The 12,985-nt window shown below is 38.5% G+C and overlaps 1 protein-coding gene across 1 annotated transcript in view; it reads left to right on the top strand.

The window, feature by feature from the left end:
• LOC132883384 (fucolectin-like) overlaps nt 1–10,929 on the top strand; it is a 50,175-nt gene extending 39,246 nt beyond the window's left edge. The window contains exons 3-6 of the mRNA XM_060916959.1: nt 4,621–4,760; nt 4,858–4,946; nt 6,591–6,678; nt 10,767–10,929. Coding sequence (XP_060772942.1) covers nt 4,621–4,760; nt 4,858–4,946; nt 6,591–6,668 — 307 coding nt within the window. The 3' untranslated portion in view covers nt 6,669–6,678; nt 10,767–10,929. The remainder of the gene's footprint in view (nt 1–4,620; nt 4,761–4,857; nt 4,947–6,590; nt 6,679–10,766) is intronic.
• The last annotated feature ends 2,056 nt before the right edge of the window (nt 10,930–12,985 follow it).

Raw genomic sequence — 12,985 nt, 5'->3', positions numbered from 1 at the left:
GTCACTCCTGCCCTTGAATCTTTCCCCGTAGGAAGGATGTACCCACTCAATGCAGGGACAAATTAATTACATGGGTCCACTCCTTGTTGACTTCTGGGCATCCGGGAGAGACACGTACACACCAGTTATTGTCTGGCAGGTACTGGTGGGAAAATATGTCATCAGATATCTATAGGTTTGTCTCCTCGTGCACCACCTGTTCAAAGTGCAAAACACCCAAAACTCCCCCTGACGATAAACTCATGTCCTTGCATGTCTCTTCTCATCCATGGTCACATATAGCGGTAGACTTTGTTACTGACTTTCCCCCCTCACAGAACTACACAGTCATTCTGACCATTGTTGATAGGTTCTCATGAGGAGTTAGATTTATTCCCTTCGTTAGCCTACCTACTGCCTTTCAAACAGCCAAAGCCCTTTTTAACTATGTGTTCCATATATTTGGTATTCCAGAAGATATAGTGTTGAGGGCCTCAATTCACCTCTCATGTATGGTCAGCATTCTTTGAGAGACTGGGAGTTAATGTCAGTCTCACCTCTGGTTACTATCCCCAGTCTAATGGTCAATGTGAAAGGGTCAACCAAGAACTGGGAAAGTTTTTGAGAATGTACTGTCACGATAACCAAGCCGACTGGTCAAACTACTTGCCCTGGGCCGAAATGGCCTAAAACTCGTTAATCAGTTCTGCTACGGGGCTCACCCCCTTTAATATATGCTGGATTACCAACCCCCCTTAATGCCATGGTCTGACAACCCAAGGCAAGGCAAGTTTATTTATATAGCACATTTCATACACAGTGGCAGTTCAATGTGCTTTACAGAAGTAAAAGCAGAACAGTAAACAATAGAAAATAAAATTACATAAAATAATTGGGGAAGAAAAATAATAAGAATTAAACAATAGTAGAAATAAAATAATAAAATGAAATAAAGTTCAAAAAAGGAATCAGCCTCGAGATTAATTATTATTATGGGTTTAACTCATAAAGCGCGCTCTTCCCGTGGCTCTTCCACAAGGATCACCAAAAATCGTCCCACAGACAAAATCTACAAGGATCACCAAATAAAATCGTCCCGCAGACAAAATCTACGAGGATCACCAAAAATCGTCCCGCAGACAAAATCTACGAGGATCACAGTAGCAAAGAATTAAAGTAAAAGTAAAATCATTAAAATCCAAGATTAAAAAGAAATTAAAATAAAGAAAGTAAAATCATTAAAAATTAAAAGAAATTATATTAAAGGAAATTAATTACTTAGGTAAAAATTAATCAAGTGAAAGCATCTGAAAACAGCTTTGTCTTGAGCCTGGATTTAAAACTAACAACAGTAGGAGCATTTTTGATATCATCTGGAAGTTGGTTCCAAAGCTTAGCAGCATAGCAACTAAAGGCTGCTTCACCACACTTTGTTTTGACAGATGGTATTACTAGCAAGTTTTTCTCCTGTGATCTTAGAGACCTAGTTGGTGCATATAATTGAAACATATCTAGTAGGTAGCTGGGTCCCATCCCATTTAATGTTTTAAATAGAAGAAGTAGTGCTTTAAAGTCAATTCTATAGCTCACTGGGAGCCAGTGCAGAGACCTTAGGATTGGAGTGATATGGACTACCCTTTTTGTTCTTGTAAGAACCTTTGCTGCTGCATTTTGGATTAGTTGAAGCTCTTTGATGGTCTTTTTTGGAAGACCTGTGAAAAGGCTATTGCAGTAATCAACCCTACTGGAGATGAAAGCATGCATAAGTTTTTCTAGATCATGTTTTGACATGAGACCCCTGAGTTTAGAAATGTTTTTTAGGTGATAGAATGCAGACTTTTTTACCACTTTCATATGACTGTTGAAGTTAAGTTCGCTGTCATTAAGGACACCAAGGCTTTTGACAGTATCCTTTGCTTTAAGCCCCTTAGTTTCAAGAACAGTGGCAATCCTAAGCCTTTCCTCCTTTTTGCCAAATATACCATATAAACCCAGCCATTGATGGTTGGATACAACGGAGCAAGTAGGTCTGGGAACAGACTCACCAGTGGATCGAGAACATCCTCCACTGACACGAGGCTGGTGGATCATCATAGAGGTGACACACCTACCTACCTCCCTGGGGACCAAGTGTAGCTGTCAACCCGGGACTTCAGGTTTCCTGAGGGAGGTAGAAAATTATTGCCCAAATACATTGGTCCATTTAAAATTCTCCAGCGAAGTAATGAGGTTACTTATAAATTAGATCTGCCTGTGCATTACCATGTTTCTAACTCGTTTCATGCATCTCTCTTGAAACCTGTTGTCTCAGGTCCATTGGATGAGGCCACACCTGATGTCGCACCCCCACCTCCGGTGTACGTGGAAAGCACCCCAGTGTATGCTGTCCACCGGTTGCTGGACTCCAGAAGGAGAGGAGGGACTCTGCACTACCTAGTGGACTGGGAGGGCTATGGGCCCGAGGAGCGTAGCTGGGTTCCCGCTCAGGATATGCTGGATCTGGGGTTGGTGGAGGAGTTCCATCAACGCCATCCAGAGAAGCCAGCGCCTCAGCCTATGGGCTGTCCGAGGGGCCGTGTGTCCAGCCCTCCCGGCAGTCTGCGCAACGGTGGTTTCAGAGGTCGTCCGTGGCGATGGCCCTCTGTCCAGCACCGTGGCAGTTCTGAATGCTCGCTCAGGAGTGTTCCCAGCAGCGTGGGTGGCGGTCGTCATGGTCATCATCCTCGTCCCTTGGCCTCCTTGGACTCCTTGGGGGGGGGGGGTACTGTCATGCTTCCAGGCTCACCCAACACTCAGGACTCCACTTCCCACAATCCCCCTCACACACCAGTCACTACCACGTGCACTCTGTCAGCCAATCCGGAGCCACTTCCTAGGAGTGGCTCCCCCTGAGTTCTAATCATCATCACCTATACCTTTTTGTTTCCACTAGTATTTATACCCCTTTGTTTGTTTTGTTCATCACACAGTATTGCTTCCACATTTCGTGAGTCTACTGAGCATTACTAATCTGATTGTGTTCCTGTGTATGACCCTTTTTGCCTTCTGTTTTTTTTCCTGACTTTACCTTGTTTGCTTGCTCGTTTCTCTTGCTTCCCGGTTTCTTGATCCTCACCTGTTTTCTGATTACAATTTGCCTAGCCCTTGTGTTTTGATTGCCTGTGTTTTTCTGATTCCCGGTTCTTGGACTATTGCCCGTTTCCTGACCACGATTTGTCTAGCCCTCGTTACTGTTTTGGATTTCTCAATATTGACCTGGCCTGGCTTTTGTACATTGTCTTTTCTCACTGTGTTCATTAAAACCTTGAGTTCATTCACAATCCGCGAACGTCTGGTTTGTCACAGCCGTGTTACATTAAGTAATTTGGCAATATTTTAAATGCCATTATAAGATTAGTACTGTTGATTTTATAGTATTGTACACTTTATTTTTCTGAAGTAAAAAATAAAGTAAATAAATTTTTATCCCCTGCTGGCTGAAATGCCTGATGGGGGATTATGTTGTGGCAATGTCCATCCGTCTGTCCCAGAAAGGGGACTCACCTTCTGAAATCAACTCCTCTTACAATTTCTGGAGGAATTTCATGAAACTTGACAGGATTCTTTGTTATATATTGGTAATACGCATATTACAATTTTGTTCAATTCAGTCGTATTTTACTAGAGTTATGGTATCGTTGCCAGCAGGGGATATTGTGCTCTCAGAGCACTCTTGTTCTGACAAGACAACATTTAAATCCACAAGGAAAAATATACAACCCCAAATCAGAAAATGTTGCGACAGTAAGTTGTAATTGAAATTAAAACTGAAAACAATGATTTGTGAATAATCTTTGATCTGTATTGCACTCAAAACAATACAACAGCCCATTATTTTATATTTTACCAAATTATTATTTTTTATTTATTTTTTTTATTTATCTATTTATCAAAATAAACTCATTTCAATTTTGATTCTTCCAGCACATTTTTAAAAAAATGGGAAGGTAAAGGGAAGGTAAAATATTTACCATTTGTAATGTTGTCTTTCCATCTCCCATCCATCCATCCATCCATCCATCCATCCATCCATCCATCCATCCATTATCTGTAGCCGCTTATCCTGTACAGGGTTGCAGGCAAGCTGTGTGTATATACTGTATACCGGTATATGTAATAACTTTTTTGTAAATTTATCACACAGTAAATTTTCTCATATCTTCCCAACAGCTAATGGCGAATCCTTCTATTCCTCGGAAGGAAAACTGTGAGCAATATTAATTTTATCAGAGAAGGGATTATTTGGGAAGGCTATTTTTTTTCCTGTCATGGGAAAGTCTTTAGGATGGAAGGTTGCATTTTTGTCTTCTTAACTTCAGGGGAGAGACAAAAGAGTGAGGAAACAACTGTCTATAGCTGCTATAATGTAAGGGATAACAGGAACCAACTTGTTTCACAGATTTTCTCGAACATTAAACATGACTATAAACTGAGAAAAAGTATGTGTCATTATTTAATAACATAGTTCTTCAATACACTCTGGTATGAAAATAAACAACTTCAGGGTGGTGACAGCTTTCTAAAATCTTAGAAACTTTATATTTAACTTTATATTTAACATGAACTCAATACATGATCCCTCCATTGTTTTTCTCTCTGCAGATGTGTTGTTATCTCTAGCATCCCTGCTGGCGCCTCTGAAAATTACATCTGCAATATGCGGGGTCGTTACGTGAACATGATCGCTCCCAATGTTTCCAGGTATCTCAATTTCTGTGAAGTGGAAGTGTACGGGTTTCCAGGTTAGATTTTTATATTCACCTCACACTTTCATATAAATTTTAAGTCAAAATAAGTTTCACAACAGTTGCTAAATATCAACATCATTGACTTTTTTAGTACTTGCTAAGACAGCATTTCTGAGACTAAAATTTAACAGCAGTGAGGATCTCACCAAGTCTACCATGAGGGACAACGTTCTTCAAAAGGTGTGTGAGAATGTACAGTGAAAATGTACACATTGACCATTACTGATTGTCCTCTCCATGTTGCACTGCATGGCTTGTTGCCTGTCCTCTATTTGTAGAAAGGGACTCACTGTTAGCTGGTTCACATTTAACTATTTCTCAACTGAGAACCCAGCAGTGACCCACCCATTGCTACTACTGCACTTGTTGCACACATACCAGTGACAATGTAAACATTCCACCACCATATTTGTGTCACAGCTTTGTTGAAAGTGGTTTAAAGAATATATTAATAATATATTACACCCAAATAATATATTTTGTCAGTGGTGATCCAGTGGTAGTCCCCATCTCTCGGGACACACACACACACACACACACACACACACACACACACACACACACACACAGAGGATAAGCAGTTACGGATAATGGATGGATATTACACACGAGTGTTTTCCTGGGAAATATGCCACTCATATTTTTCATACAAACTATGTAATTACATCCTGGACATTTTTTTCTATGTTCAGTAACATATTTTTCAATATCTTCACTTGTGAGGATATCGATGAATTGTTTTGATTAACTTGCATAGTGTTGAATGTGTCAATATAAGAAAAAGAAAACTACACATTAGCTTGAAGATATGAAATTTATCTTTGGGTTTTGATCAACTTGTATTTTTCAGACAAAATACATCCCAGACCTGATTAACATATTTTCCAAACCTTTACTCGTGAAGATATCTATATCTATATTCTGTCCACATTCACTGGATACGAGCAATAGCACGCTCTGATTGGCTACTCTGCTACTAGGCAATTCATATACCGTGAGTAGAGAAAAAGAAAATGGTCGAGCGTTTTCCTGAACTAACCCAGGATGAAATAAAAACTCTACTCGAAAACAAAACCCCCAAAATACAAAAAAGCAACAAAATATGGAATAAAAGCATTTGATGATAAGAAAGTATCCTTTTTATTTTTCAAGAATTATCTCAGTTTTCACAAATTGCGACTGTCATTTTGCCGGTTTGTTTACATTCTCAGTGGAACTGATTTTGTCGGACGTTTTGTACGTATAAAGTTTTTATTTATTAAATTTGTTAAAAATAAAAATGCTTTGTTTCTCAAAATCCAGTGAATGTGGGCAGAATAAAAGTTATTCTACTCAATCTCATCATACATGGCTTATAGCCGACTCAGCGCAACATGCCTCGTCAGCTCTGAGCTCATGTATGACTCAATTTTGTGGAATAGCTGTTAAATATATACCAATCAGCCATAACATAAAAGCCTTCGTGCCCCATGCAAATCAGTGAGCCTTTGACACCCTTGGCCCTGTCGCCGGTTCAGCAGTTGTCCTTCCTTGGACCACTTTTGGTAAATATTATCGACTGCATACCAGGAATACCCCACAAGATGTTCCATTTTGGAGATGCTCAGACCCAGTCATCAAGCCATCACAATTTGGCTCTTGTCAAAGTTGTTCACATCCTTATGTTTGCCCATTTTTCCTGCTTCCAGCATGTCAACTTCAAGAATTGACTGTGTGTGTGTGTGTGTGTGTGTGTGTGTGTGTGTGTGTGTGTGTGTGTGATGTATACTGCAAATGAAGTATTTGTACATAATAGTAGCACATAATAGTAATTCTTTTCCACAGATGAAATCTGCCAATGTCCAGTCATCAATATTTCAGATCAGTTGGACAAAGGAACCAGAACTGGAAACTGAAACTTAAAACAAAAAAAGTAAGAAAGATTAGAATACTACTTCTCCTCTTCCTACTATGACAATGACTACTACTACTCCTACTACAAATAATAATAATAATAATAATAATAATAATAATAATAATGTTACAGCAATCTGCAGCTTCCAAGTTCTCCTTGCACATAGCATCCCAAGTGGCCATTTCGTGTCAAGATACATATCACAATAAATAGCCCTGACATGAGCATTTTTTTTAAATGAAAGCTCAATGTTAGGTTTGTAAACTACCTGCTGAAAACCTGTGAAGTAATTCAGTTATGGATTAGCAGAAAGATAGAGCACACCAAATTTCAGCTCAACTGGAATTTCAGTTTCTGAGAAATGGTTATTTGAAGATAACTATGACCCCATGAACATGAAATAGTATTGCATAGGGTCCTTCCCTGAACTGATCATTCAAGTTTTGCAGTCAAATATCTGAAGTAGGACTATCCTGTGGCTCTGACCACTACAATCATGAAGAGATTTGAGTGGCTAGTCAAAAACCATACGGTATCTGTTCCTCTCTTCTGGCCAAATTGGACCCTCTCCAATTTGCATATGAAAACGGGTCGAAGGATGATGCCATTGCTCTTGCAATGCACAGTGGTCTCAGACACCTGGATAAGAAAAAAACAGTTATGTGAAAATGCTGTTTATTATCTACAGCCCTGCCTTTAACACCATCATCCCATCCAAACTCATCGCAAAGCTCAAGGACTTATCACTCACCTGTGCAACTGGATTTTGGACTTTCAGTGGACTTTGGACTTTGGAAATCGGTGACTGGATCTCCTCCCCACTGTCAATATCATTATCAAGTTTGGTGACAACACCACCATCCTTTGCCTCATCACAGACAGAGATGAGGTCAGAACATTATCTGAGTGTTGCAGTGACAACAGCCTCTATCTCAACATCAGCAAAACTAAGAAAATGATTGTGTGCCCCTCACCCATGACTTGTCCTTGTCTCTTCATACTAAGACAGTCGTGAAATCTGTGTGCCAGCAACTCTATTTTCTGTGGAGGCTCAGGAAGCTCAGGAAGGAAGAAATCCTGACCAATTTCTACAAATGCACCACAGAGAGCATCCAGATTGGGTGGATAACTGTCTGGTAGGCAGCTGATCCCTCCATGACTGCAAAGTCCTCCTTGGCAACAAACTCTCAGCTTTACAGGAGTCCATCCATATATGGTGACTGAGGCAGGCTCACAAAGTCAGCAGAGACTGCAGTCATCCACCACACAGACTGTTTATCAGACTGCCATCATGCAGAAGGGACTGCAGCATTCAATCCAGAACCAGCAGGCTGAAGAAAAGTTTGTACTGGCAGGCCAGTAGGATCCTGAATAAAACTGTAATCCAGTCATTACTCCTTCTTCCACTCTTTTACTCATGCCTCCACTGCCACCAATAAACTGGTCAGCTTTGTTAACTGGGTACATCTCAAAAGTTGTTCATATTTTTGGCTAGAATTGATGTAAAAAAATTTCCAGCTCCTGTGATGACTCTGAACAATTAATGCTAGAGTATGTTTAATAAAATATTGTATGACTTAAATAAGGCAAAAACACAATGGGAGAAAGTTGCGAAAGGAAAATAATCAATGATTGACTGGTGTGAAGGGGGCTGATGTGAAGTGGACTTGCTGTTACCACTGGAAGTTTATTATTTTCCAAAAATAGCACATCCTGTACTTCCTTCAACAATTTGGGAACAATTACAATTTTAAATGTTGTATTGAATAACACTTTCAGCTGTTCATATTTAATAGTGTAATACAAGGTACTAGTGCATTACATTAATGATATTTAGCAGATGCTCTTATCCAGAGTGACATACAACATACCCAGAGCAGCCTGTGGAGCAGTTGGGGGTGAGGTGCCTTGCTCAAGGGCACTTCAGCCATTCCTCCTGGTCCAAGGAATCAAACTGGTGACCTTTTAGTCCCAAAGCTGCTTCTCTAACCATGGCATCGCAAACAATTAGAACATTGTGAAAAAGTTCAATATTTTCCATCAGTTACTGAAGAAAGTGAAAATTTGACATATGCTGGACTCATAACACAAATTCAAACATTTCTTGTTTCTGTTTTAATTTTGATAATTATGGCCTACAGCACACACAAAAAAACTTGTCTCCAAATGTTAGCATATTTCCTTTTGAGTTTGACCAAAACAGTACATATACCATGTATCTCTCGGTATAGTTAAATACACACAACTACAATCACTGCTGATTGTGACTGCTGACTTAACAGTTTTCCAGAAGATGATCATTGACACCCTCCACAAGGAGGGTAAGCCACAGAAGGTCATTGCTGAAATGACTGGCTGGAAAAAGTGCACAAGCAACAGAGATGACCGCAGCCTTGAGAGGACTGTCAAGAAAAGGTGATTCAAGAACTTAGAAGAGCTTCACAAGGAGTGGACTGAGGCTGTCAGTGCATCAATAACCACCACACACAGACATCTCCAGGCAAGGGGTTACAACTGGAGCATTCCTAATATCAAGCTACTCCTGTACCAGAGACAACATCAGAAGTGTCTTATCTGGGATACAGAGAGAAAGAACTGGACTGTTTCTTTGTGGTCCAAAGTTCTCTTTTCAGATAAAAGTAAGTTTTGCATTTCATTTGGAAATCAAGGTCCTAGAGTCTGGATGAAGAGTGGAGAGGCACAGAATTCAAGGTTTCTGAAGTCCAGTGTAAAGTTTCCACAGTCTGTGATTTGAGGTGCCATGTCATCTGCTGGTGTTGGTCCACTGTGTTTAATCAAGTCCAAAGTCAATGCAGTTGTCAACCAGGACATTTTAGACCACTTCATGCTTTCATCTGCTGACAAGCTTTATGGAGATGCCAATTTCCTTTTCCAGCAATATTTAGCACCTTCTGACAGTGTCAAAACTACTACCAAATGGTTTGCTGGCCATGATATTACTGTGCTTGATTGGCCAGCCAACTTGTGTGACCTGAATCCCATCAAGAATCTATCTGGTATTGTCAGTAGGAAGTTGAGAAATGCCTGACCCAGAAATACAGACAAGCTGAAGGCCACTATCAAAGCAACCTGGGCTTCAATAACACCTCAGCAGTGCCACAGGTTAATCACCTACATGCCATGCAATATTGATGCAGTAATTCATGGTAAAGGAGCCCCAACCAAGTATTGAGTGTGTAAAAGATCATACTTTACAGAAGTTGGACATTTCTGTATTGTAACTCTTTTTTGGTCGATCTTAGGAAATATTCTAAGGATTTGAGATACTGAATTTCTGATTTCCATGAGCTCTCAGCCATAATCATCAAAATTTCTAAAAAAAAAAAAATGCCTTGAAATATTTCACTTTGTGTCATGAATATAGAACTGATGAATGTTTACCTTTTTGAATTAAATTACAAAAAAAGAACTTTCTCTTCGTATATTAATTGTTTGACATGCACAAGTAGTTCCTATTATTATCTTATAGCACTTAAAAACACTAATTTCCTCACTTTCTATTAAAGGTAAAAAGAAAAAAAAAGACATCTTGTCACATTCCAAGAAACTGGAATGTGCAAAGTCCTCTGTCTTGAAGATTCCCCTGTCGTAAAAGAACTTACTGTGTTGAAGCCTGACACTCCTTCCATGAATGTGAAATAAACATCTTGCATAAAGTTTCACCATATCAACAACTAAAAGATTTTTCTTCCATAAATAACAAAATTCTTCTAATTATTAGATGTAGATTATGTGGAGCATTTGGTTTACAAGTTACTGTGAATGATTTGCTATTGTAGAATGGATAACTTATCAGAATCATCACATTAATAGAAGAAGAAGAAGCCTTTATTTGTCACATATATATAACAGCTCAGTAAAATTTGGAAATATGAACCTGGGTTATGATTTGCAGCCTTCTGACCTATCAGGTTCAAGAATGCAACAGCACTGCAGTATTATTTGCATTGAATACACTTAAATCTCTTTATGTTTTGAATTTTGCAGAACATCAGTTTGACTGCTATTTATTTGTACATTCATTTATTTATTTATTTTATATGAGCAATATGACAGTCAAAACTTTTTTTCATTCTGATTTACAGGTGGCAGAAATACGTCTTAAATACAACACTGAGAAGAAGAATAATTGGTCAAAGAACAACAACAACAAAAAGAACAAATGTGTGAGGTTTTGGTGTAGCGTATGGAACAACTAGCTAGAGGATGATATATACTTATTGGTTAGAAGTACAGGCTTGTTTGTGTTTTTTTTGGGGAGAGGTTTATCTATGAAAAATCTTTGCTTTTTCTATGTACTATGTGAATGATTGATTGATATTTAAAATGCCCTCTTGATTGTTGGATTTAGCATAGTTAAATCTAAGTTTGAGTTTAAGATAATAGCTTGATTTCATGGTAGGACTATGTTAGTTTCATTTCTCTCCCAAATATAATTCAGTAGTCATATTCATAGCCTTCCTGGAAAAGTGAGAATTTCTGTATAAACATAATAGAAAAACAATGCACTCAAATTTGCCTTAAATTCATTTGTACTCCTTTGCAGTTTTCATTACAGTAGTACCAAGATGGTTTATAAAACAGGATAAATCAAAACACTGTAAAGTGGTAAATAGTACTAATGATCATGAATATTTTCTTATTTTTTTAACCATCACCTTCTAATATTTCCATGACACCTAATTCAATAATCAGAATCATTATCACCTCCCAGCCAATGAGAAATGTTGAGAAACAACCAATCATCAGAGTCTCGATGAATTTGGGTATGTTTGGAAGCATGCTTATCACAGAGGAAGCGGTGTGATCATGTAGGAATGAGGTTTTACTCACTGTAAAGGGTGTTTCTTCACTGAAATACTTAACTGCTTGAGAATTTCCAAAATTTGTAGACTTCAGAAATAAGTAAAGTGCATTATTGATTACTAATAGGCTAGCTATTTATTTTTTGTTTATTTATTTATGAAGGAATGCATGACATATTAATGGGAATTTGAAAATTATTTTATTCAATATGTGTACATTCACATGATTTTACACCTTAACTGATTTGGCTCTTCCTTGTTCAGAGTATTTCATTCCCTTCAACAAACTTTTCACAACTGTTAGTATCAAAATATTATTTAGCATGCAGCATATTCAGTAATTCAGTCATCTATGACGAATACCAAGAAAGAAATTCTCAATACGCAAAATCACGGCAATATCCAGAACGTCTCTGAAACACTTCAGCCTCTGATTCACTATGGATTCCTGAGACAACTTTCTGGCAGACTGTGAGGATTTCTTATCATCACTCCACTGCACAATCCCAAACCATTTAATATTGCCTTGAGGAGATTTTCCCTCTGATTCTCAGTTCTTAAATCAATCCAGCACCTCATTTATCATAAATATCAGGACAGATTGTGTCTGAAATCAACCACTGACAACACCCTTCTGTTTGTTTCAAGATTGCATGGTTTATTTCGCCAAATCTAAACTCCTCTCTGCATTTGTGTAATGGATACTCAGGATAATGAATTTTCACTCAGCTTTCTTTACTTATAAATAAAAACATCAAAGAAAAAATCAAAGATTGTGATTTGCTTTGTAGTGTATCTGCCAATGCAAATGTTTCACACTGCTACTGCAAAATGTCCTGTTGTGGCCTAAAAACACCTCATTCCACATCCATCAGGATATTGCCATCTCACTGCACTCTCACTAGACATAGTTAATTGGTGTCCATGCAGGATATTGAGTTAAACTACTAATTTGGAACACAAAAATTACATTGCACCTTTATTTTGGACTGGAATCATTAATTAAGCTTGTTTGTTCCTTGTGCAAGTTTGAGCTGTGAGCTGGGTGATGCATGATGTTTCTTCCCAGGTGGGGCATCTGATAGCATATTCCGCAGATCTTAGTTCACGCCTCAGTTCAGATGCTGTGCATCTGACATGGAATTTCACATCATCTCATGTTTCTGTGGGTTCCTTCTGGGTTTCCTGGTTTCCCACCCCACAAAAACCATGCCAGTAGGTGAATTGGCCGTGTTAAACTGCCCCTAAGTGTGAAAGAGTGCCATTCATGGGTATAGTTCTGTGTATTCATTGTGCTTGGTGTTCCAAGGCTGGGATAAGTTTCCTAAAAGCAGCCAGTGTTTTCAAATGTATCCCATGGCAGATCACAGAATACATGTTCTACAATGTAATTTGTAATGTATTCCATTAGATTACACAATATGAGTAACATATTCTAAATACTTTGGATTACTTTCAAATTGACTTACATTTCATGTAATAATATGTGGCATTCACAA

This window comes from Neoarius graeffei, chromosome 3 (assembly GCF_027579695.1).
Source record: "Neoarius graeffei isolate fNeoGra1 chromosome 3, fNeoGra1.pri, whole genome shotgun sequence".
NCBI lineage: Eukaryota > Metazoa > Chordata > Actinopteri > Siluriformes > Ariidae > Neoarius > Neoarius graeffei.
The sequence above is the reverse complement of the archived record's forward strand: the minus strand, read 5'-3'. Positions and strand labels throughout refer to the sequence as shown.